Source organism: Motacilla alba, chromosome 22, assembly GCF_015832195.1.
Source record: "Motacilla alba alba isolate MOTALB_02 chromosome 22, Motacilla_alba_V1.0_pri, whole genome shotgun sequence".
NCBI lineage: Eukaryota > Metazoa > Chordata > Aves > Passeriformes > Motacillidae > Motacilla > Motacilla alba.
In genome coordinates, this window is record NC_052037.1 from 3501155 (window position 1) to 3525267 (window position 24113).

General features: G+C 56.2%; 1 protein-coding gene across 1 annotated transcript in view; it reads left to right on the forward strand.

Annotated features, from left to right (window-relative positions):
* The window catches only part of ANK1 (ankyrin 1), a 57817-nt gene that overhangs the window by 26700 nt on the left and 7004 nt on the right, over positions 1-24113 (forward strand). Inside the window, exons 2-40 of the mRNA XM_038160176.1 lie at positions 890-991; positions 4583-4681; positions 5709-5807; positions 6491-6589; positions 6754-6939; positions 7076-7174; positions 7697-7795; positions 8103-8201; positions 9080-9277; positions 9357-9455; positions 10480-10578; positions 10813-10911; positions 11116-11313; positions 11485-11583; positions 11667-11765; positions 12819-13016; positions 13191-13289; positions 13679-13777; positions 13951-14049; positions 14152-14244; positions 14860-14932; positions 15344-15367; positions 16210-16309; positions 16566-16713; positions 16914-17011; positions 17093-17317; positions 17982-18136; positions 18295-18506; positions 18634-18838; positions 18994-19090; positions 19823-20051; positions 20228-20353; positions 20435-20554; positions 20768-20852; positions 21090-21164; positions 21617-21748; positions 21953-22099; positions 22629-22637; positions 23745-24112. Of these exons, the coding sequence (XP_038016104.1) occupies positions 890-991; positions 4583-4681; positions 5709-5807; positions 6491-6589; positions 6754-6939; positions 7076-7174; positions 7697-7795; positions 8103-8201; positions 9080-9277; positions 9357-9455; positions 10480-10578; positions 10813-10911; positions 11116-11313; positions 11485-11583; positions 11667-11765; positions 12819-13016; positions 13191-13289; positions 13679-13777; positions 13951-14049; positions 14152-14244; positions 14860-14932; positions 15344-15367; positions 16210-16309; positions 16566-16713; positions 16914-17011; positions 17093-17317; positions 17982-18136; positions 18295-18506; positions 18634-18838; positions 18994-19090; positions 19823-20051; positions 20228-20353; positions 20435-20554; positions 20768-20852; positions 21090-21164; positions 21617-21748; positions 21953-22099; positions 22629-22637; positions 23745-24112 (4989 nt within the window). The remainder of the gene's footprint in view (positions 1-889; positions 992-4582; positions 4682-5708; positions 5808-6490; positions 6590-6753; positions 6940-7075; positions 7175-7696; positions 7796-8102; positions 8202-9079; positions 9278-9356; positions 9456-10479; positions 10579-10812; positions 10912-11115; positions 11314-11484; positions 11584-11666; positions 11766-12818; positions 13017-13190; positions 13290-13678; positions 13778-13950; positions 14050-14151; positions 14245-14859; positions 14933-15343; positions 15368-16209; positions 16310-16565; positions 16714-16913; positions 17012-17092; positions 17318-17981; positions 18137-18294; positions 18507-18633; positions 18839-18993; positions 19091-19822; positions 20052-20227; positions 20354-20434; positions 20555-20767; positions 20853-21089; positions 21165-21616; positions 21749-21952; positions 22100-22628; positions 22638-23744; position 24113) is intronic.

Below are 24113 nucleotides of genomic sequence, written 5' to 3' on the forward strand. Positions count from 1 at the left end.
ACTAGGCTGTGGGCAACACAGGATGGCTTGGGGTGGCAGAGCAGAAGCTCTCCTAGCACAGGAGGTCCCTTGGTCAGTCCTGATGTAAGTGGTACAAGAGGGGCTCTGATTTTCTCTCGGAGCTGAAGACAGAGGAGTGTGTCCTGCACCGTGGATGTCTCGTGGCTCTTGGCTGCAGAGAGCCCTTTGGGCTGGCCCGAGCAGGCACGTACCAGCTCCAGTTACCAGTCCAAGTTCCCAGACTCCCAGACCCACATCGCTGCATTTCCACCCTGTTCTCCAGCTTCTAGTGAGCCATGCCATTGTCTCCATTTGCTGCCTCACACTGCTAAGTAGTGTTGCTAAAAGTGTTGCTGTGCCTTGCCTGGGCTGGTGTAGCAGGGAAGCACTGCCAAAAAAGAGAGTGGTGACTTTCCCAGCTGTGAGGGGCTCAGCTGGGGCTCTTGTCCCTGGTGCCAGTACCCAAGCTCACTGCTGTTGCTGCTCAGTGGCTTCTGGAGGAGGGTAGGGGTGGGCTCACTACAGCTCCATCAGTGTAGTTCCTCAGCCCAGGCACGGAGGGGTTTCCTGGGCCAAGGGAGGCTCTCATGGTGGCAGGAGCTCCCTCCATACTGTCCCCATAGTGTGATGGGACGAGCTGCAGACCTTCTGCCCCATTATCTGGATGCTCTTCATTTTAAGTCCAGGTCCCAGCCTTTCTTTTTCCTGTCTGATCTGGGGCACCTCAGCCTGTCCCAGCAGTTCCCACTGTGACTTTCCTGGCCTCTGCCTTTTCTGCCTGGTCTGTGTAGTTATGTTCTCTGCAGCTGAGCGAAGAGTTGACCCGGTGCTGGTGGTGGGGGACAACAAGGGGGCTCTGAGTTTCATGCTTTTTCTTTTTGTCTCCAAGGCTGATGCTGCAACCAGTTTCTTGAGAGCTGCAAGATCTGGGAATCTGGACAAAGCCTTGGATCACCTCAGGAATGGGGTAGATATTAACACCTGTAACCAGGTAGGTGAAACACACAGGGCTTCTGCTACTATCTCTAGTTCATTGAAAATGTGCCTGAGCAGAGGGGCAGACCTGGAGCTGCTGTCTTTGGGGCCAGGAGGGCAGCAATAGCTGTAAAGGTCTAGGGAGCCTGGATGTACTGGCTGGAGCATAGCAAAGGACACTAACAGGTAAGCAGAGAGGGCTCCTTTAGTGTGACAAGCAACTGGGACAATTGGAAGAAGCTCAGCTGCTTCTCAGAGGGCAGAGCAGATATCTGTGAAGAGCAGCACAGTGGCTGGAACATCACAGAAATGGCTTGTGGGGGTTTTTCCCCTTGCCTGCAGTGCTGAGGCTTTTGGATTCCTGGAAGCTGCAGTTTATCACGAGCAGCGAATGTTTGCAAAATGCCAGTTGTGGTGGTTTGGGAGGTGTTGGGCAGGAGGAGCCCTCCTCATCCTGCACAGAAATAGGTTTGTACAGGAGCAAAGAGCTGCAGGCGCCGAGGAACTGTTTGCACACCATCATCAGAACATTTTGTATCTGTGTAGCTGCCAAATGCAAGTGGCTGAGCCCGAACTGGGGCAGATGCTGTAGGGACAGGTTCAGGGGGCTTAGGGGGAGCAGGGGGAGCAGGCAGTGTGTGCTGTCCCTGCTTTCTGGAGCAGTGCTGCTGTGGGGAGGCTGACTCAGCACTCTCATGTGTCTCAGTATCGAGTCCCCACACCAAGGGAAGCTCAGAGCTGATCTGTGCTGCAGCAGCCAGCGCAGTTACTGGGGACAGGGTCCCGCAGGGCAGGCAGAGGGCACCGTGGATTTTCACTCATTTCCATAGCAAGCCCAAGAGGAGAGGGAGGATTTCTACATCCACTGGTCCTGTAACGTTCTAGCCCAGAGGGGTGTGGGGTTTGGAGAAGGCTCTGCAAAGAGTTACGACAGGGTGACTCATCCACGAGCTAAAGATGATGGCTTTGAACAACTTCTTCACCAAAGAGATGGTCTGTCATCAGCTATCTCCACTGACTAGCTTCAAGTCCTGTTTCCAACCAGATTTCTGGTGCTGGTGAGGGTATTTAACACTTTGATGGAAAGCCAATGGCTACAGCAGTATGAGGCTCTTCTCTCAGTGATGCCTTTGCACTGGTTCCTGCCATCTCCCTGAGGTTAGATGGCACTTTGGGGTTTCCTTCTGAGGAATATCAGACCTGTGGGAAAGGTCCAACCTCACATGTCCTGTATAGAATAAAGAGGGATATATGTGGTCAGACCTATCCCACAAGTCCTGTATTCTTACTCAAGTTCAGAGACCTTGACATGCCATCTGACCTTCATCCCGCCGGTTCCACCTCCTTCATTGTTGCATCAGTGTCTTCATCGTGCACCTTTCCTGTTCCAAACTCCACCATGGTCCCATCTCATCCACGAGGAGCTGGAGGACTGAGGATGAGTGCACATTGCTGCCAGGACTCTCACCAGCTGGGAGCAGCATCATGATGGCCTGTGGGTGCCCAGGAGATGGGCTTTGTTGAGGTGGCCAGTCCTGGTGGGCAGTCCAGAGCAGGTCCCTGCTTTGGGACAGGCTAAGTGAGAAGTCTCCGTGTTGTTCTGTAGGGCTGCATTTGTCACACTGATAGCCAGTGACTGGGATTTCTGGGAATTATTTGCAGCATTTAGTGAGGAAAATACAGCACCCTTCAAATTATGCACATCCTGTGGCAGTTTTGGGTCGGATGAGCTGGCAAGCCAAAGTGAATGTGCAAAACAGCCTGTATTGCTCCTGGAGCAGAAACACTCATGGGCCATCCATGGAAAACAGTCTTGTGTGCTTGTTGCACAACTATTTGTCACAGGTTAATGATTTGTCACAGATTTGTAGCATTCAAAAGGTTATTTATGAATCCTTTGCATAAAAGAGCTCATGGCCTGAGGGGAGCAGCTGAGCATCTGTGGTCTTGCTCTCCATTTGTTGGTTAGGTGAGTGTAACTGAGAAGAAGCTTGCATGTCTGTGGCCACTTATCACTTATGCCACTTGTGAGGTCAGGGTGTCAGTGATCATCTGTAGGGGGTTGTGTAGGTGTGTCTTCATCAAAGAAACAGGGCTTGGCCAGAGGAGATGGGCTCAGTGTAGCCAGACATGGCTGGGGAGCATTTCCTTTCAGTGGCACTGTTCTGAGGGTATTACAGCCCCCCCACTTCATTTCCCCTTGGAAGCAGACCCTCTGTGCTTGAGGCTTGCCAGAACTGTGGTGTTGGTGTGGTGAGGAAGCCTGTGGGTTTTTAGATTTTTGCTCTTTGCGCTGTAATCAAACCTTTTTGCAGTCTGACAACACTCTTGAAGCAGTTCTGAGTTTAACTGGAGTGTTGAGGGCTGGAACTGAGCCTCCCTGGGCATTTTTTCTGCTCCTCTACCAATATTTAGGTGGGGATGAAGCATTTCTGTGAAGTGACCTTCCATTTAGGAGTTGAAACACATGATTGGAAGGTGGAGTACTTGGGCAGGAGCAGGTGTCCCTCTGCCATGTGTAGGGGTGAGTAAACCCAGCATATCCACCTGGGAGAAGTGAGGGACAAGGAGAAAAAGTGGCATCTGAAAGTGCCTGCAGGTATTTAACCTCTTTCCCAGCAAATATCCCAGCCCTTTTGTCCACATCTGGGAAGTGGAAGAGGGTGTCAGAACAGAGCAGAAGCTGTCTGAGTAGCCTTGAGGATGCTGTCTGAGCTGGCACCCCTCCTTCTGACAGCCTGAGGATGCTCAGGGGCATTGGCCAGTCCTCCAGGTCTGGCTCTTCAGGTTCCACATGTAGGAAAAAGGGAAGCTAAACTGGGGCAGGGATGTTCCTGAGAAATCACTTGAGCTCTTTGGGAGCTTCCTGGAACCAGCAGAGCTTAACAGTGACACAGCCAACACCTTCTCTACGCTCTTTGCTGCGGCTGAACTCTGGGGGAACAAAGCTGGTGGGCAGTGTGAAAGCCAGGGAGAAGCCAGCTGCTGGCCTGGAGGCTCACAAACTACCATGAATTAAATTTCATTGTTCAAAGCAGGGCTTCTCACCGCGCATCCGTCTGTGTAAATGTTAAAGTTTAAGGTTTGTATGTGCACTTACACAGCAGCTGTGGTGCACCCTTGCTCTGGGCTGTGCACAAAAAGCTCAGCTCTGTGCTTTAGGTGTGAAAAACCTGACTGTGAGGAGGGGCACCCCGTGGAAAGTCACTTGAGCAAAGCCAGGAGTTGACACAAGGGATGTGCCATGAGCAGGGAGGACTGAAGCAGTTCCTGTGCCTCAAGCCCATAAACACTGAGCTGTGGTACCACCCATCCGTAGGAAATTGCCTGTGTGGGCTGCACGTTTTGCTCATGGAGAAACCTCCAGCATTAGTCAGCAACCCAGCGTTCAGTTGTGTGAAGTTCTCCTGGCAGCGTGGAGCTGTTTGTGGCACCATGGAGCTCAAGGACAGGGCAATCACTCCTGCCCCCACCAGCCTGGACTTTCTCCAGCATGGGCCGAGCGCCCGCAGTCAGGTCTGCCCAGGAGCTCAGAGTAGGGTGCTCCCCAGAGAGCTGCATCCCCAGATGATGACTGATTCCCCTCTCCCACCTTTGCCTCCTCCAGAATGGGCTGAACGCCCTGCACCTGGCCTCCAAGGAGGGCCACGTGAAAATGGTGGTGGAGCTGCTGCACAAGGAGATCGTCTTGGAGACAACGACCAAGGTAAGGAGAAGGAAGTCTGGCCACACTGCTCACAGCTTCTGCACGCTGCCTTTGCTGCCAGACACACCAGCAGGAGCTGGGCAGTGATCGTGCTGTTTGTCAGCCCCCAGAGAGACTGTGCCAGGGGCAGTGCTGCTGGGCTGGGCCCGAGCACCTGGCTCTGGTTTTAGCACAGGATTGGCATCTCTTGGTGGGTGGGAGGTGCCTCTCCCCTGAGGGGGCCACTGTGGACTTCAGAGAGGAGGAACACAAACCACAGCGTGGGCTAGTCCTGTCTTACCAGCATCTCCTCCTGGCACGGGCTGCTGCCCCAGGGCAGCCCCTGCACGTTCCAGCACTGAGATGGCCTCGATACCATTGTCACAAGCCTGGAGAGCTCTGGTGCTCTGTAAATAACATATTGTTCTCTCATGCATCACCACAGCAGGTGTGGTTTTCTCTTGATGACAAGCAAGACAATGGCACAAGCAAGCCAGACTGACAAATGAGCAGCCTCCAGCACAGGCTGAAGGGCTGTGAGAACAGGAGGAGGGCTCAGTTGCCACCTCTCTGGTGCTCTCACAGGGTTCTGGACACAGAGCAGAATCTGCCACTCTGCCACACCACCCAAAGGCACTGTGTGTGCATTTTCCAGCCTGCTCATCATCCCCTAAATCTGCTGGGATGCCTTGGCTACCAGGGTGCACGCTGCGGTTTTGCCTGAAGAGTGCCAGCTCAGCTCCCCCGTCCTCCCCCCTCTCCTCATCTCTCAGGGCTGAAGATGCACAGCACCTGACAGTGCATACAGCTCCTGCTGCCAGTAACTTCATGGGAGAGATGAAATCACTCTCTTCCCTGGCCAGCAAATGGGAAGGGTGGCTGCTGGGTTTACAGCAGGGGTGGAACACGGAGGGAGAGCTGCACGGCCTCCATAAAGGTTTTCCTGGCCAGCTGCTCTGGTTGCATGCCTGCTAGCATGTCAGGCCCATCTTTCCCTGGCGTCCTGGGTTGCTTCAGCCCCTGAGGACTGTTCTGTGGTGTCTTTCAGAAGGGAAACACAGCCCTGCACATCGCTGCCTTGGCTGGACAACAGGACGTGGTCCGGGAGCTGGTGAACTATGGGGCCAACGTCAATGCGCAGTCCCAGGTAGGGCGACCTGCTCTGGAACAGGAAGGCACCCATCCTGTGTGATGGTGGTGTCCTCATGGTGGGAACTGTGCCCTTTGCAATTTCCCTCTAGCCTTGTTCAGGAGCAACGACTGCTCAGCCAGACTCCTGAAAAGAGACAAGTGTGCAAAAAAATGGTGTGGAGGGAGTCTTGAGGCACATGGGGATACCAGTGTGGCCTCTGTCGAGGGAGTCCCTGTCAGCACTTACATGCTGAACTTAACCTGGGAGGACTCCTGGCTGATGCCTCCCTGGCAGAGCTTTGAGATCTCCAGCAAGCCCTGCAGTTGAACGCACTGTGCTGCCTTCGCTCTCTCTTCCTTGGGCCTGGTAGGGCTGAAAGCTCTTCAGATTTTGCCTGATGGGAGAATTGTCCCTGAACCTAGGGACAATACTGGCAGTGAGCAGAAGGCAGTGTCTCTTTTAAGTTGACTCTTACGAAGCATTTTTTTTTTTCTGGATATGTGGGCCTTGGACTCCATCTCTCTGTGATTGTTCCACTGCTGCCAGGGTTTTTTTTTTATTTTTTCACACCCACAATGGATGCTTCTGCCCCCGTTCACTGACCTGGGAGAGTGGGTGTTGATGGGGGTATAGGTCTTCAAAGAACTCAAGAAACACAAGGAAGAGTTGTGCTGATGTCCGTGGCTCTGTGTTTGCAGAAAGGCTTCACACCTCTCTACATGGCAGCGCAGGAGAACCACCTGGAAGTTGTGAAATTCTTGCTGGAAAATGGAGCCAACCAGAACGTAGCCACAGAGGTAAGATCCTTGGGGAGGATGGCCTGCTTGTGGGGGCTTCTGAGGGATGCCCTGCTTTTGGGGGCTACGGAGGGGCGCAGTCCCTGCCTGATGTAGTCCCCCCTGATGCAGTCCCATGGCTGGGTCCTGCCGTGGCTCCTCGATTGTCTCCCTCTCCTTGGCAGGATGGCTTCACTCCCCTAGCTGTGGCTCTCCAGCAAGGACACGAGAACGTGGTTGCTCACCTTATCAACTATGGGACAAAGGGTAAGGTGCGTCTGCCTGCCCTGCACATCGCAGCCCGCAACGACGACACTCGCACGGCTGCCGTGCTGCTGCAGAACGACCCCAACGCTGACGTCCTCTCCAAGGTGTGTGGTTTTCCTCTGCTGTCTCTGGGAGCTTCCCCACATCCCCAGGGAGAGCAGCAGCTCGGTATGCTGTGTTTATCCGTGGTTTCAGCAGGGAGCATGTGTCTGGCTGGCTGATCCCTCCTTCTTTCCCTAGACTGGATTCACCCCTTTGCACATTGCAGCCCACTATGAGAATCTCAGTGTGGCCCAACTGCTGCTGAACCGTGGAGCCAGTGTCAACTTCACACCCCAGGTGAGCGCAGAGTGGGAAGCTACTGGGGCTTGTGCTGCTCCAGCACCAGAGGAGGATGCTGTGCCTCCTGTCCATGCAGGGTGCAGCAGCTGCTGCCAGGACCTGCTGGTGAGGTGGGACTATGCAGAAAGTAGCACAGATGCATGGGGAGGTGCAATTAATAACGAGCACGGGCCTTTTCTGCTACGGCTCCCTTCTGTTAGAAGCAGCCATGCGTCCCTAAAAGCTCCTGGGGACCTTGTCCCCAGGCTGAGGGAGAGCTGCTGCTGCTGCTGCAGGGCAGAGCTCGCAGAACCTGCAGTAAGGATGCCTCTTCCAGACCTAAAGGTGAAGCCCAACCCATGAGCTGGTGCTTTCCTGCAGGCTCTGCGTAGCTTCTGTCTGCAGCCTGTAAAAGGAGCTGTTCCCCAGTGTTGTCCCTGGGCAGAGATGCAGCTCCCCCTGCCCTCTCTGCTTTGTTTGTCCCTTGCCTTCTTGAAAGAGGAGGGGCTGCTCCTGAGAGACTGTCATTGCTCCTGACAGAATGGGATCACTCCCCTCCACATTGCTTCCCGCCGGGGCAACATCATCATGGTACGGCTGCTGCTGGACCGCGGGGCCCAGATCGAGACGAGGACCAAGGTGAGAGCCCTTCTGAGCACGGGCCATGTCCCTCTCTGAGCTGCTCGTGCCCAGTGCTCACCCTGCAAACCTCTTGCTGGGAAGGTGAGAGGTCTCTGGTGCACTAAGGGGGTGGACCAGGTTTTTTGCTGGCACATACGGAGGTGAGAGAAGGCTGCATGGCTACAAAGGTGTGCCCTGGGAGCTGAGGCCAGGCTCAGTTTTGCCTTCTTTTTCAGACAAGTCCAAAGCCCCTGTTAGTCCTCTACTTGAGGGAAGCCTGCCCTTCCATGCCATACTGAGCCCTTGAACCCTCCTCTCTCCCCAGGACGAGCTGACCCCTCTCCACTGTGCGGCACGCAATGGACACGTGAGAATTGCAGAGATCCTCCTGGACCACGGGGCTCCCATTCAAGCCAAAACCAAGGTACCCGGTGACATGCTGGGGCTGTGACTGCTGCCAGGTCCCAGGGCAGCACACTGGGGTAACAAGCTGTGCGCAGTTGCTGGATGGCACCCATGACTGGCTTGGGGCTTTTTTTGGCCTGACAAGGGGTGAGAAGCTTCCTGCCCTGTGGCTGTGTTCGAGGGGTCTCAGGATGAAGGAAGAGATGAGAATCTGGACTCTGTTTTTCAGAAGGCTGATTTATTATACTATGATATATATCATATTAAAAATGCTACACTAATAGCATAAAAATATTATATTAAAAATGCTGTACTAGTAGAATAGAAGAAATGATGCAGACAGAAAGCTAGCAAGGAGTAGAAAGGAATGATAACAAAAGCTCATGAATCTCAGAGAGTCGGCACAGCTGAACCGTGGTTGGTCATCAAGTAGAAACAATTCGTGTGAGACCAATCAAAGATGCACCTGTTGGTAAACAACCTCCAGACCACATTCCACAGCCATCAGAGAGTTATTGTTTTCATTTCCTTTCTGAGGCTTCTCAGCTAGAATAGGAGAAAAATCCTAGCAAAGGATTTTCATAAAAATATCATGGTGACACTGCCCTACTTAGCCCTAGCTGGAGTCCTTTGCCTGAGGCCTTCATCCTTCAAAGGGGACCAGTCCTGAGAAGGGGATGGCCTGGGTACAGTCTGCCCCGTGGCAGCAGCTCTTCAGGCCCTGCCCTCCACCCGACATTGCTCCTCTGTGAGGCTCAGTGAGGGATTTAGAGGCTTCTCTCTGGTAGCACAAGGGAACAAGCCGCCTCATCTGCCCTGGAGTAGCGCCTGGGCGTGCAAGGCAGGGGCTGGGTGGCCCTGGTGGCCCAGCCCTGAGGCTCTGCTCCACGGTGGCAGAACGGCTTGTCGCCCATCCACATGGCAGCCCAGGGCGACCACCTGGACTGCGTGCGCCTGCTGCTGCAGTACAGCGCCGACATCGACGACATCACCCTGGACCACCTGACGCCCCTGCACGTGGCCGCCCACTGCGGGCACCACCGCGTGGCCAAGCTGCTGGTGGAGAAGGGGGCCAAGCCCAACTCCCGAGCCCTGGTGAGGAGGAGTGGGCGGGCTGGGCCAAGGGGGAGAGGGAGAGTTCCTGCTAAATGACTGTCCGTCTGTCCGTCCGCAGAACGGCTTCACGCCCCTCCACATCGCCTGCAAGAAAAACCACATCCGAGTGATGGAGCTGCTGCTGAAGACAGGAGCCTCCATTGATGCTGTCACAGAGGTAGGTGGGCTGAGCCCAGCTCTCTTGATTCTCCGTGTACAGTGTGGGCAGCTGTTATAGTAGGGTTTTTTTTTTTGAGTTAGGTTTAATAAGTTTTTGGAGGTTTATAATATACTTAAGATAGCTTGGTTATTTTTGGGAGTAGAAAAATTAGCAGGATGGTTTTTATTGTAGTGTTGGAAACAAAAAAAGTTTAATAAAAAGTAAAATAATAAACAGAGAAAACTAAGCTAAGTGCAAGAAGCTTTTTTGGTTTTGGCAAAACGTTTTACAAAAGCGATTCATTTTTTTGTTTACTTTTTAAAATTAATTGCTTAAGTGAATTTTTCTAGCTTTTGTCTAATTAGCTATTTTTAAATTTGAAGTTTTTTAAGTTTTATGAAGTGTTTTTATTTAGTTAAAAAAAGAAACTTTTAGCTTTAAAAAAAACCCCAAAAATAAATTTTATCGTTCTATCAACAAAAAAACCCCACTCTTACAGGCAGCATGGCAGGATGGGATGTCCCTGTTACTTCTGCCATACACCTGGCACCTTTCTTGGTGCTCTTTGCAGCTCAGAAACAATTTAGTCTGGCAGCATCTTCTGAAGGGCGAGGACACAGCCTCGAGCTACGTCAGGGCAGGTATAGATTGGATATTAGGAAAAAAGTTTTCACCAAAAGAATAATAAGGTACTGGAATTGTCTTCTCAGGGAGGTGGTGGAATCACCATCTCTGGATGTGTTTAAAAAAAGACTGGACGTGGCACTTGGTGCTACAGCCTAGTTGAGGTGTCAGGGCACAGGTTGGACTCGGTGATCTTAGAGGTCTCTTCCAGCCTCATTATTCTGGGATTCTGTGAAGGAGATGCAGGGGAGTCAGCAGCTCCCTGTGTTTCCTCTGCACTCACCTGCCAGGCTCCTGCAGCAGGCTGGGCACTCCGATTGTGCTGAGACCTGCCCTGGGGAGAAGGATGAGGGGACAGTGACAGATATTGCCAAGGCCATGAGTCCCACCTTGGGTTCCGGCCCCTTTCTCTTCACAGTCTGGCCTGACCCCCCTGCACGTGGCTGCCTTCATGGGACACCTGCCCATCGTCAAGACTCTGCTGCAGCGTGGAGCCTCTCCCAATGTGTCCAACGTGGTGAGTCCCACCCTGGCTGGGCTTTGGGAGCTCAGTTTATTGGGGTTCAGCGGGATATCCAGGTCCTGCACCCTCTGTTCACCTGAGCAGTCCCTGGTGGCCTCTGCTTTGTGCTGGCACCAGGAGCCTGTAGGGGTTGCAGGCAGTGCTCTCCTCTGTTCAGAGCAGAGGAATGACTGCAGGGAGGCATTTCCCCTCCTCTGGCCTTACCACTTTATCCTGCCTTTGGTGCAGAAAGTAGAGACTCCTCTACACATGGCAGCCAGAGCTGGGCACACAGATGTGGCGAAGTACCTGCTGCAGAACAAAGCCAAAGCCAATGCCAAGGCCAAGGTAGGTACAGAGGACCTGTGTGATAATCAGCTCTGGTTATAATCCAGAGATACCCAGCTGGTGCTGGGTTTCTTTGCTGTCACGTGCCCAGAGCACTGCCTACCAGGGGCTGTGCAGCAGTAGGAGCAGGGCTGGGATCCCTCTGGCATCACAGGAAGGGACTGGTCCAGGTGTGCCCAGACAGCTTCTCTGCCACCCTCACAGGATGACCAGACTCCTCTGCACTGTGCTGCACGCATCGGCCACACTGGCATGGTCAAACTCCTTTTGGAGAACAACGCCAACCCCAACCTGGCCACCACAGCAGGGCACACGCCCCTGCACATCACTGCCAGAGAGGGGCACATGGACACAGCCCTGGCCCTGCTGGAGAAGGGAGCCTCACAGACCTGCATGACCAAGGTAGGCTGCTGAGCCCGCTGCTGCAGAAGGCACGGCCCAGCTGGGGCAAGGCTGGGCAGGCTGGTGGCACAGCGTCCCTGTGGCAGGAGGGGCAGCCTCCTCCTGTGTTGCAGCAGGTGCCAGCACTCTCTTCATCTCTGCCACCCTGTGATGGGCTGCCTTTCTCCTCAGAAAGGATTTACCCCTCTCCACGTTGCAGCCAAGTATGGAAAGGTGGATGTGGCAGAGTTGCTGTTGGCACATGACGCCCACCCCAATGCAGCAGGGAAGGTGAGAGTTGCTTCTGTGGGAGGAGTGGTCTCGTCTGGAGAGAGGCTCTGTCTCACCTGTCTGTACTCTCTCCCCCACTACAGAATGGCCTGACTCCACTGCACGTGGCTGTGCACCACAACAACCTGGAGATTGTCAGGCTGCTGCTTCCCAAGGGCAGCTCCCCACACAACTCAGCCTGGGTAAGTCTGGGCCGGGCTTCCCCAGGGAAGTGCCCCCTCAACCCTGGCACTCGGGGAACGCGTAAGGGGCTGATCACCACCAGCCTCTCTCATGCCGGCTGTCCTCGCAGCACGTGGGGCAGGCAGGGTGCCAGGCAGGGTCCTGATCCAGCAGACGGGCTGTGGCAGGGATGGTCCTGCTAGCGGCACGGTGGCTGCTGCGTGGGGAATGTGTTTCCATGGCGAGTCCTGCAGAGCAGCGCTGCGTCTGGCAGTTTGGGAAACCACAGGCAAATGTTTGCATGCAGCTCTGAAGCAGTGAGTCAGAAAACCCAGGAGCTTGTGAGAGTCACCCAGCTCTGCCTGAGCGTGGGGAGCATCTCCCCACGGAGCACGCCAGCGGGCGCCTTGCTTCCCGCGTTGTTTGCAAAAGCCGCATCCTCAAAACAGCCAAGTGGCTGGTGGTGCCAGCCCTCCCCATCTGGCACTTCCCTCTCCCCTGTGCAGACATGCTGGGCAGGCCCTGGGAGCAGCTGGTACCGGTGCCAGCCCCCCGTGGCTCTGCGTCACCGCCAGCCTGCGCGTCAGCCTGGGCAGCGGCTGTGTGCCAGCTGCTCCGCTCCTGCAGCGTGGCAGCACAGGCAGGGCTCGAGGCCCTGCAGTCTCTGCCTGAATACTAATGCTGTGTGTTGGGAGTTTAGCTCCACGCCTCAGCCAGGCACGTTCCAGGAGGTGTGTGAGGTGTGTGTGTGCCCCCCAGCTTTTTGCGGCTCCCAGAGGCAGCGTGCTGCTGCAGAAATTCACGTGTAGGGAACTCCAGGGCGGCCCATATCAGTCACACCTGAAGCAGGTGGTTTTTGAAACCCCCCCTGCTGACTTGGCTGGAAAAGTGAGAGGGATTTGGCACCAGTGTCAGGGCTGGTTGCTGTCACAGAGATGGTGTGGGGAGGCATCCCTGAGCTGTGGAGGCAGCTAGGAAGGGCAGGCCTGGCCTGCAGAGGTAGGGTGGCACCTCCTGTCCTTTCTGGTCTGCTTGGCAGGGCTGAGCACTGCAATGAGCCTCTCTCCCTGCAGAATGGGTACACCCCCCTGCACATCGCTGCCAAGCAGAACCAGATGGAAGTGGCCAGCAGCCTGCTGCAGTATGGGGCCTCTGCAAACGCCGAGTCTATGCAGGGAGTCACTCCCCTGCACCTGGCTTCCCAGGAGGGCCATGCAGACATGGTGGCACTGCTCTTCTCCAAACAAGCCAACGGCAACCTAGGCAACAAGGTAAGTTGTCCCAGCACATCCTGCCAGGCTGGAGGCAAACGAGCCAGCAGAGAGCAGTCTGGATGTGGTCCAGGCCCCTGTGCCTCCCTGCCAGGCTGGAGACCCGAGAGAGTCTCTGCTGCTGGACCTACAGTGATGGCAGTGCCACTGTGCTGAGAGCTCCTCTCTTTGCAGAGTGGCCTGACTCCTCTCCATCTTGTGGCCCAAGAGGGGCACGTGCAGGTTGCGGATGTTCTGGTGAAACATGGAGTCACAGTGGATGCAATGACCAGGGTAAAGTAGTGCACTGAGTATGGCTTTGGTGAAACACATGGGGGAACTGCCTCTAGGCCTGCTCAGGGAAGAGCATTCCTTTTCTTTGTGCAAGAGACTCCCTTCTAGCAGGCATCCTTACCATTTTGCTGTGTCCTGGGGACTTTTCCTCCTCTTCCCCCCACCTCTCTGGAGGGGTGATTCTTGCCTGCTCATATAGCTCACCTCTGTACCCACAGGTACAGCTTGGTTTGAAGCCCTGTGCTTTGGTCTTGGGCTTCTGGGAAGCTCCTACATGCATACCTCATCCTTTATTCATGGGGGGGGCTTGCCTGTGGGATGAACATATCCAAGCCAGAAGGGCAGTAAGCATTGGTGAGGGCAGGCAGAGACCTGATCTTGTCTTTCAGATGGGCTATACCCCGCTGCACGTGGCCAGCCATTATGGGAACATCAAGCTGGTGAAGTTTTTGCTGCAGCACCAAGCAGATGTCAATGCCAAGACTAAGGTACAGAGGTGTCCTGTGCTCCAAGGACCCTTCTGCCGTGGGCAACAGCATGCAGCTTGATGGAGCTGTCCTCATGCTCCAGGCTCGAAGCACTGCGTGTGTGAGGCCTGGGGGCATTTCTGGGGCAGCAGCCTTGCAGAACTGACTGCAGCACCCTCTGTCCTCCCCTGCAGCTGGGCTACACCCCCCTGCACCAAGCGGCCCAGCAGGGCCACACGGACGTGGTGACGCTGCTGCTGAAGCACGGCGCGTCCCCCAACGAGATCAGCACCGTGAGTACCACGCTCCCCTGCACCCCTCCGCTCTGTGGCAAGCTCAGCCAGCTTCCTGAGCTGCCCCGTGGCTGCTGCTGAGCCTCTTTCCTCTGTGCACAGAACGGCACCACTCCCCTGGCCATCGCGAAGAGGCTTGGCTACATTTCTGTCACGGACGTGCTGAAGATTGTCACAGAGGAAACCGACATCCCGGTGAGCCCCTGGGTACCAGGAGCAGGGTGCTGAGGAGGAGGGATGGGGCTGGGAGCAGCCTGGGAAGGGTCTGCAGCTGAGTGCCTAGCCCAAGTGTAAGGAGTCAGCTGCAGATAGCTGTGCAGCAAAATGCTGGCTTCTGATATAAGGGTCTATTCGAGCCAGGTCTCACAAGCTCTTGGAGATCTGTTTCACACCCAGGACAGCTCAGCTAGCTCAGAAGGCATCAAATCAGCAGGATGGCTTCTGTGGTAGTGCTGGAAACAAAAAGGTTTTAATAAAAGGCAAAATAACAAAACTCTTGACAGAGAAAAACTGAGCCAAGAGGTCCTCCTGCCCCTGGTGAAACACCCCACAAAAGCCATTGGTTCCTTTGTTCTCTTCTTTTTCCAGTGAATTGCTCAGGCAGGACTTTTTGGCTGCTGTCCAATTAGCTGTCCTTAAGTTTGAGGTGAAGTCCCCCAGGTCCTATGAGGTGTCTTTTCACCTAACTGAGGAGAGAAATTTCTGTGCTCTTTTCCTTTGGAAGGGGGCAAAGGAGAGTTTTGTCACTCCACCAACAAGGGGCACATTCCTATAGGCTTCCTCTGACTCTGCTCTGCTCTGCTCCCACAGTCAGTCGGCGACAAGCACCGCATGAGCTTCCCAGAGACCGTGGACGAGATTCTGGACGTGTCCGAGGATGAAGGTGAGGGCTGGGAACTGGGTCACACCATCCCAGAGATCTGCCACACAGCTGGGTCAGCGTGGCAGGCAGCAGTCAAGGGGATGGCATTGGTGTTCCTGCTGGAGCAGGGACACCCCCAGGCCAGGGAGCTGTGTGGGCCCCCTGGTCTTGCAGAGAGGACGGGGGAAGCTCACCAGACTCCTGAGGTGGCACCTCCAGCCTTGGGTGCTTCCCTGCACTATGCAGGAGGGATATGTCTGGACATCTCCGTGATCCCGTGCCCCAGGGACTGTGCAGAGAGCCCTCGGGCATGCAGAGCCCCCACTGTGCCTTGCTCAGGCAAGGAGGGTACCAGCTCCCAGCCCAGCTGTAGCTGGTTTGCTCCTGCACCCTCCCACCAATACCTCACTTTTGCCTCTTCTTACTTTGCAGGCACTGCTCATGTCACAGTAATGGGTATGAAATGTGTCCCCTGCCCCAGCTCAATGGCCCATTTCACCCCATGGCCACTAACCATCCGCACGCCATGTCCATCTGCTGAGCCTTGCTGCTGGTCTGGTGCTCTCCAGGCCACCCTGCCCTGCCAATCCGTGTCCGTGCTGCTTGCTGTGGTGTGACTGCATGAATGGGCGTCCTCCCACTCAGGAGGACCCTGACTCCCCTGTCAGACCCATGGCAGCTGGAGGAGCCTGGGAGTGTGACAATCCCTCCACAACTGCCCCATGCCATCCTGACCAGAGCAGGGATTAACCTGAGAGCCCAAGGCTCTCTGTGCTGCTGTGGTCCCCTCCCCTCCTCTGGGGCACTCTGTCTGCTGCAGGAAGTGCTGGACACCCTCCCATGGGGCACTGGCCAGAGCCAAACTCTGCTGAGCTGGTGAGCAGGTATTCATGGGGCCAGTGGTGAGCACTAGCAGAGCTCTGGGCCTCCAGTGGGGTGTAGTGTTAGGGCAGCCACAGTCCCTGTGGTGCCCATGTCCCTGTCCCAGGCATCAGTGTAAGGCATCCCCTGCAGTGTCTGCGCTGTTTCTGGGGCTGTAAGAGGTTAGTGAGCAGCCAAATTTCCCACAGCTCCTGTCCTGCTGGCCTGCCTTGCCAGCAGACCCATCCTGGCAGACAGCAAAGCCCTCCCCGTGTCTGGCTGAGACCCAGGAGACAAGAGTGTGTGTGTGTGTGTGTCCAGCAGTGGAGCAGGGATGGGCCCTGGCTCCAGCCCCGGGGAGAGGTGGGGGCAAGGGCTGCATATCTGTGTTCCCTTCTCCACCTGCCTCTGCTTGCTGAGCCAACTCTTGGTTTCAGAGGAAGAGCTGATTGCACCAAAGCCCAAGACACCTGATCTCAGAGACCAGGAAGGCAAAAGAGAGATGCTGGAGTTCATGACAACGACACTGGAGCAAACGTAAGAGACACTGGGTGGTGGGGAAAGGAGCAGGTACAGGGCACGGGGCTGGGCAAGGGGCACATAAGGCAAGGAACAGATCACTGAGCCCTCACAGGCTGGCACAGCAGGCAAAGCTGGTCAGTGCTGTCCCTGCAGCAGGACGTGGGGCTGCTGCTCAGTTTGCCTTTGTCCAGCAGCTCCAGGACTCTGTGGGGATGGGCAGGGGCTGAGGGACCCTACCACTTCTGTGGCTCTCACTACCCTCTCCTGCCAGGGTGGAGTCTCCAGCTGTCCTGCAGGTCCCCTGCATCCCACCTGAAACTGTGGTGACCAGAGCTGAGGAGACTGAGCAGGTAGGACCTGTGGAGACAGAAGCTGAGCAAGTCAGCCTGCTGCATGCACCCTCGGTGTCCCCACAGGAGGTGAGCATGAGACACAGCCTGCCATGGCCTCCCCCAGGCATTCCCTGCTGGGGCAGCTCCCCCAGCACCGCAGAGCTCAAGTGTGTGGTGGGTAACGGGCATTGACAGGACTGTGCAGTGAGGATTGTGCGAGGGTGGGCAGGCTCAACACCCCCACACAGGACCCTTTGCCCACAAGGTCTCTTCCCTGCCTCACGCAGCCCTCCAAAGAGTTCGATGAGGACTCTCTGATCCCCAGCAGCCCTGCCACTGAGACCTCAGACAACATCAGCCCAGTGGCCAGCCCCGTGCACACAGGGTGAGTGCCCAGCCCGTGCAGCACGCGCACGCTTGTGCTCACGAGCTGGCTGCAAGGTGCCCGTGCCTCTGTCTGCTGCAGGTTCCTGGTGAGCTTCATGGTGGATGCTCGTGGTGGCTCCATGCGGGGCAGCCGGCACCACGGGCTGCGCGTGGTCATCCCGCCCCGCGCCTGCGCTGCGCCCACCCGCATCACCTGCCGCCTGGTGAAGCCCCAAAAGCTCCCTGCACCCCCACCCCTGGCTGAGGAGGAGGGTCTGGGCAGTCGGATCATCGCTCTGGGGCCTGCTGGTGCCCAGTTCCTCAGGTGAGCACAGCTGGGAATATAAAGGGCAGATTGGGCTGCCCACACCAGGGTCATCCCTCAGGACTGGGAACAGATCTGGGTTCATCTGGAGGGCTTTACCATACAGGGCAGGACTTCTGCCTCCATGTCTGCTTCTTGAGCTTGCCAGAGGAGAGATCCCACCTCTTGTGGGGTGCAGCATGTTTCTGGCACGGGTTATTCAAGAGTAACAGAACACTGTCAGCCCTGAGCAGCCCTGTCCCACCAGGTGCAGAGCCCTCTTTCACAGAGAGAGGTCACCCTGATTTTTTAAGATTTTCTAAGCCTTCTAATGTTTACATTCTTGTAACTAATTTTCTCACACACTTTTATATAAATAACTTATTGTTTTGCATTCTTTTATGGAGGAGGAGAAATTTGATGGACTGCTGGTTTGTCCAGTGTCATTGGAGAGGTGGCACTGTCACCCTCCAACCACTATCACTTTTGGAAATCTATAAATGTTGGCGTCAGAAATTTAAAAGTCCCTTTTTACCTTGAAAAGAACAGAGTGTCCACATCGTGTTGTGTCCTCTAGCGACAGAGAGTGGGAAGCCAGCAATCCTTCTTCCCCAGGGCCACCTTGCTGCCTGCATACCCTTGTGGCAGCTCGTGGGTGCCAGTGGCCTTCCTGTGCTATCTGCAGCCCTGTCATCGTGGAGATCCCACACTTTGCCTCGTACGGGCGTGGGGACCGTGAGCTGGTAGTGCTGCGCAGCGAGAACGGCTCCGTGTGGAAGGAGCACCGCAACCGCTACGAGGAGAGCTACATGGACCAGCTGCTCAACGGCATGGATGAGGGTGAGGGTGCCAGGAGGGCAGTCCACACCTGCCAGCACCCTGCGGGTGGCCTGGGAGGTGGCGTGGGGCTCAGTGGCGTGGTCAGTGTGGCGTGGTGGGGTGTTGAGTGACGGCCAAAGCTTGGTGTGTGCGCCCTGACGGCTGTGCTGCCCCTGCAGAGCTGGAGAGCCAGGAGGAGCTGGATAAGAAGAGGGTCTGCCGCATCATCACCACCGACTTCCCTCTCTACTTCGTGGTCATGTCCCGGATTTGCCAGGACTGCGACATGATTGGCCCTGAGGGAGGGTGTTTGAAAAGCACACTGGTGCCCATGGTACAAGCCACCTTCCCAGACACTGCTGTCACCAAAAGAGTGAGGCTGGCCCTGCAGGTGAGCCTCAGAGAGCCTGGCCTGGCGCCCAGACACACTTCTGCAATCCGGGTTGGGCAGCAAGCCCAGGCTGTGCCCCAGCCTGGGGAAAAACCCTCCCTGATGCCCGTCCTTGTGCTACCCACAGGCACAGCCTGTGCCTGACGAGCTGGTGACCAAGCTGCTGGGGAACCAAGCGACCTTCAGCCCCATTGTCACAGTGGAGCCGCGACGGAGGAAGTTCCACCGCCCCATCGGCCTCCGGATCCCGCTGCCACCATCCTGGAAGGACAATCCCCGAGACAGTGGCGAGGGGGACACCACCAGCCTACGTCTGCTCTGCAGCGTGATCGGTGAGGCTGCAAGCGTGCTCTCCGTGGGGATGGGCTGGGCTGCCTCAGGGGGATGCAGCTCCAGGGAGCACAGCTGTGGAGGAAGCAAATGCCTAGGGGATGCAGACCCCGGGCTTGTGGAAAGACAGAACGCTCACCCTTGCTTTCTGCTGCAGGAGGGACAGCCCAAGCTCAGTGGGAAGACATAACAGGCACCACAAAGCTAGTCTATGAAAACGAGTGCGCTAATTTTACCACCAATGTGTCTGCCAGGTGAGTCCTGGGCAAAAGTGTGCCCATCTGAGGATATCTGGTGCTCCTCGGGCCTTGCTACAGCCTTTGCCAGGAGAAGCCCCTAACCCCTGGTGCTGTGCTGCCCTCTCCCCACATGCAGGGTGGTGTCCTCTGGCTTTGAGACCCCCATGCTGCCTGAGCAAACTTCAGGAAGCAGTCATGACACATTATTTGTACTTGGCTGGGTCCCCATCAAAGATGGGGGTGTCCAGAACTCTTGGGGCTTCCTTTGCAGTCCAGCTGGCTGTTGAGTGTGGTATTTTTGGGGTCCCCCAGACAGAGGAGGGAATGATGAATCTGACTCCATGTTCTTAGAAGGCTGATTTATTATTTTCTGATATTATATTCTATTAAAGAATGCTATACTAAAACTATACTAAAGAATAGAGAAAGGATACAGACAAAGGCTGATAATGAAATCTCATGACTCCTTCCAGAGTCCCGACATAGCCTGACCATGATTGGTCATTAAGTCAAAACAATTCACATGTTGGATGAACAATCTCCAACCACATTCCAAAGCAGCAAAACACAGGAGCAGCAAATGAGATAATATAGTTTTCCTTTTTCTCTGAGGCTTCTCAGCTTCCCAGGAGAAGAATCCTGGGCAAAGAGGATTTTTCAGAAAATATGATGATGACATTTGAGGGGGGGTGGGGGCAGCTGCCTGGTGCCAGCACCCAGCAGCCCCCTGACCCAGATCCCCTGCAGGTTCTGGCTGGCCGACTGCCCACGCACGGCTGAGGCTGTGCACTTTGCCACCATGCTGTACAAGGAGCTGACAGCCGTGCCCTACATGGCCAAATTCGTGGTGTTTGCCAAGATGAACGACGCGCGGGAAGGCCGGCTGCGCTGCTACTGCATGACTGACGACAAGGTGGACAAGACTTTAGAGCAGCATGAGAACTTCACCGAGGTGGCCCGCAGCAGGGACATTGAGGTTTGTCCCCAGCAGCATGTGTGGAGGGCAGCAGGGATAACAAAGTGAGGGGAGACTGATACCGGTGGAAGGATCTGGCCCTGGCCTGGCTAGGAGAGTCAGGGTTACCTGCCCTGTCCAGCAGCAGGAGAAGTAGCTCTGCACAGGGTCTGAGCTTATTTTCTGCTCCTGGCCAGGTGGTAGAGGGAATGCCTTTGCACGTGGAACTCTCAGGGAACCTGGTGCCTGTCAAGAAGGCTGCTCAGCCCCGCACCTTCCTCTTCCAGTCCTTCCGGGAGAATCGTCTTGTCATTCCCATCAAGGTAACGTCAGGTTACAAGACTGAGCAAGCAGTTGGGGCCCTTGGCTGGTGCCAAGCCACCTAACTGGGCTCTGGCACTCAGGTGCGGGACAGCAGCCGGGAAGCCAGTGGCTCCCTGTCCTTCTTGCGCAAGGCCATGAAATACGAGGACCTCCAGCACGTGCTCTGCCACCTGAACATCAGCATACCACCCTGCACCAAGGTCAGTGTAGGGTCTTTGGCACTCTGGTGGGGGGCACTGAGGGCCCATCCCTTCCCCAAGTGCAGGGGACAGCCCTTGCTGCCAGCTTTCTTCACCTGCTCCACGTGGCCATGTCGTGCCACTCAGGAGGTGGAGGAGAAGCAGTTGTGTCAGGGCAGAGCTGCTGCCCTCTTTTCGAGCTGTTGACTCCTTGGTTTGTCACCACCTTCACAGGGAAGTGGCAGTGATGAGCGAAGGAGGACACTGACACCGCTGTCTCTGCGGGAGCGATACAGCATTCTAAGTGAGACCAGTTTTGGTATGCAGCCTGCTGGGAGCATTCCAGCCCACTCGCCCCCTGCACTTGGGGTGCCCAAGCCAGTGGAAAGCTGGGATGATCCTGTCATAGTTGCACTCACAGCAACTTCCCTTCCCCTGAAGGTTCCCTTGGTCCTGCCTGGGGGTCTGTGTGACCCCACACCCAGCACCCCATTCCCCTCACCGCTCTGGTGCAGGGCCCTGTGCAGCTGAGCTGTGACTCCCTCTTCTCCTGCAGGCTCTCTGAGCAGCACAGACAAGGCAGACCAGAAGATGGTGGACATAGCAGAACAGCTGGGCCTCAGCTGGGCGGGTGAGTCCACACCTGATGGTGCTGAGGATGCACAACACTCCTGGGAAAGCTGACACTTAGGGAGGCTGGGAGTGTGCTGCCAGGTGTGGTGACTGCTTTGCAGTGCAGCCCTGCTGGGAGCATTCCAGGGCTCTGAAGTGAACCTTCCCGTGGCTGTGCACGTATTCACATGCACGGGTACCAGGCTGGGACTTTGTTAGAAGCTGTGCATATTGCTGCTGTTCGTTGCAGCCACACATGCAATGGCAGAGCCCACGCTTCTTGCCATGAGACCCTGCTGTGCTAGTCACAGCCAGCCTGAGCAGGGGGCTTCAACCTCTGCCCCATCCCAGCTCCTGCATGTTCTGCTGTATGGAACAGAGGGTCTCTGCACTGGTCTCGAGCCCTTCACAGCATCCCGGGCCTTGTGGTGGGCACCAGAAGGTGTGACACTGACGTGGTGCTTTCCCCAGAGCTGGCACGTGAGCTGCAGTTTGGGGTGGATGACATCAACAGGATACGTGTGGAGAACCCCAACTCCCTTCTGGAGCAGAGCATAGCCTTACTCAACCTCTGGGCCAGCCGTGAGGGCAAGAATGTCAAGAGTGAGTAGTTGTGGTGCCCTTTTACAGGCACAGAGGTGGCAGGGCGAGCTATGCAGAGCAGCGTGTGCATCTGCGAGGACCGCTGTCCGGCTTTACAGTGGGTGGCTCATGCATATCTGCCTTCCCTGCCCGCCTGGAGGGTGTCTGGGGCATGGCTGCATCTTCCCAAGTGACTGGTTTGCTGCTACCATCTCCCCCCTGCAGTTGAGAACCTGTACACGGCGCTGAGGAACATCGACCGCAGCGAGATTGTCAACATGCTGGAGGGCTCCGGCCGGCAGAGCCGCAGCCTGAAGGGAAGCTGGCGCTACACGGACAGAGACTACTCCCTCTCACCATCCCAGATGAATGGTGAGTCCCAGCTTCTGGCAGGGAATGCAGGAGGGCCCTGGGGGGCACAGTCTGTGCAGAGGTTGGGGCTGGTGTCTTGCCTGACCAGGTTGCACCCACTGAGAACTGAGTGGGCACGAGGCATTGCTGCCAGATGTGGCCTCTTCACTGGGGCTTATGGTGCAGAAAGCTTGGCTCTGCCATGCTGCTTTCTCAGAAACCCTCCAGGTGGGATTGACATGTGTTTCTTATCCCAGTGTGAGAGGTGAGAGGTGTCTCTGGCTGTGCCAGCTGATCAGTGGCCAGGGAGCTCACTGAGTCCTGGCTGTGGTGGTGTGCCTGGGCTGGCTCCCAGGCAGAGCGGGCCTGGATGTGGGGACACAGCCAGAGTCAGCTGTGGCACTGCTGCTGGGGAGCCGGCACACCAGACAGGGGCAGGGCTTTGTGCTGCTGCAGCCCTGCACTGTGGCTCTGGCCCTGCAGCGCTGGCTCATCGCTCTCTCCCTTTCTGTCTCTCCCCTTGTTCTGTTTTCTCAAACATGCCACCTAGTGCTGCCAGGTGCGGGCACTCCTGTGGGTCACTTCTTTTCATCTTTCTCCTCTGAGCTCATCCTGGCCTCTCCTTCTCTCATCTCCCACTGCCTGTCTCCACTGTCTCCACCTCAGCTAAGCCCTCTGGGAGCCGCATCCTGCTCCAGCGACTGCATGTCACCAGGACTGCCCCTCTCACAGCTGTCACGCTTGCAGGCAGCCATCCCAGGCCTTCTTCTCCCGCACTGTCCCACGCTCCTTCCCTGGCTGGCACTGCACTGCATGCCCCTGGCCAGGCACCTGGGTGCCCATGGGTGAGGTGCCCTTTCTGTGCCAAGGGTCCCAGCTGTACCCCGTGCCTTGGCTGTGGCTGGCGTTCCCTGGCTGCCAGGGCAGCAGAACAGGTTCACTGCTGATCTCCAGGGGTGAAAAAAATGGCTCAAAGCTGGAAAAGGCTGAGCAAAGGCACCTGCATGGGTGGGAGTGCCTGGCTTGGTTGTAGCTCACTGGATGTGCCTGAGCTGTGCAGATGGCCCTGGGTGATGAGACATGACAATGGCTTGTAGCCCTGGAGACACCAATGGGGTTGTAAGGCCCTGGCTGCCTTCTGCAGGGCCTTGGGGTTGCATGGCATGTTCTGGGGCCATCCTTCTCTGCTCATGGTACTTCCAACCTGCTCCTGTGTGCTGTGGTGTGTTTGGCTTTGAGAGTTGGTGCCTGCCAGACTTGGCTACTTGAACTCCAGGCTAACAGCCGGCCAGCTGATGCTGGATGGGGGCTGTGGGCAGGGGCCAGGGGTTCTGGTGGAGCAGGGTAGCAAAGAGGGCACTGTGTCCTGCCGTGTGGATGAAAAATCGTGTGAACACCAGGCCAGTCCTCCTCGCAGGGAGAAGGCAGCCCCAGGACCTGCCCAAACCAGCCCCAGGATTTGAAGGGAGGCATGGCAGCATTTGCAGGGACCACGTGAAAGCTGCTGTGAGCACAGCCCTGCTCAGCCTGGCCACAGCGGGCTGGGGCATGACCATCGCTGTCCTTGGGGCTGTCATCCTCCCAAAAGCTGTTTCCTTTTTGCCCTACTGTGCTTGTGCGTGCGTGAGGTGGCTGCTGGACATGATGCCTCTGTCTGCCCATATAGGTTACGCTTCACTGCAGGACGAGCTGCTGTCCCCTGCCTCCCTGCATTACACACTGCCATCCCCGCTGCGTGCCGACCAGTACTGGAATGAGGTGGCCATCATGGATGCTATCCCCATGGCTGCCACTGAGCAGGATGCCCTGATGGAGATGTCCGACATGCAGGTGTGGTCCTCGGGGCTCACCCCCTCGCTGGTGACTGCTGAGGACTCCTCTCTGGAGTGCAGCAAGGCTGAGGACTCGGATGCCACGAGCGAAGGCCGGTTCCCAGGGCAACTTCTAGCAGATGCTCATGGCCCAGACCACATGGGCTCTATGGACCTGGTTGAGGATGACACAGTGGACTCAGATGCCATGAATGGCCTGATTG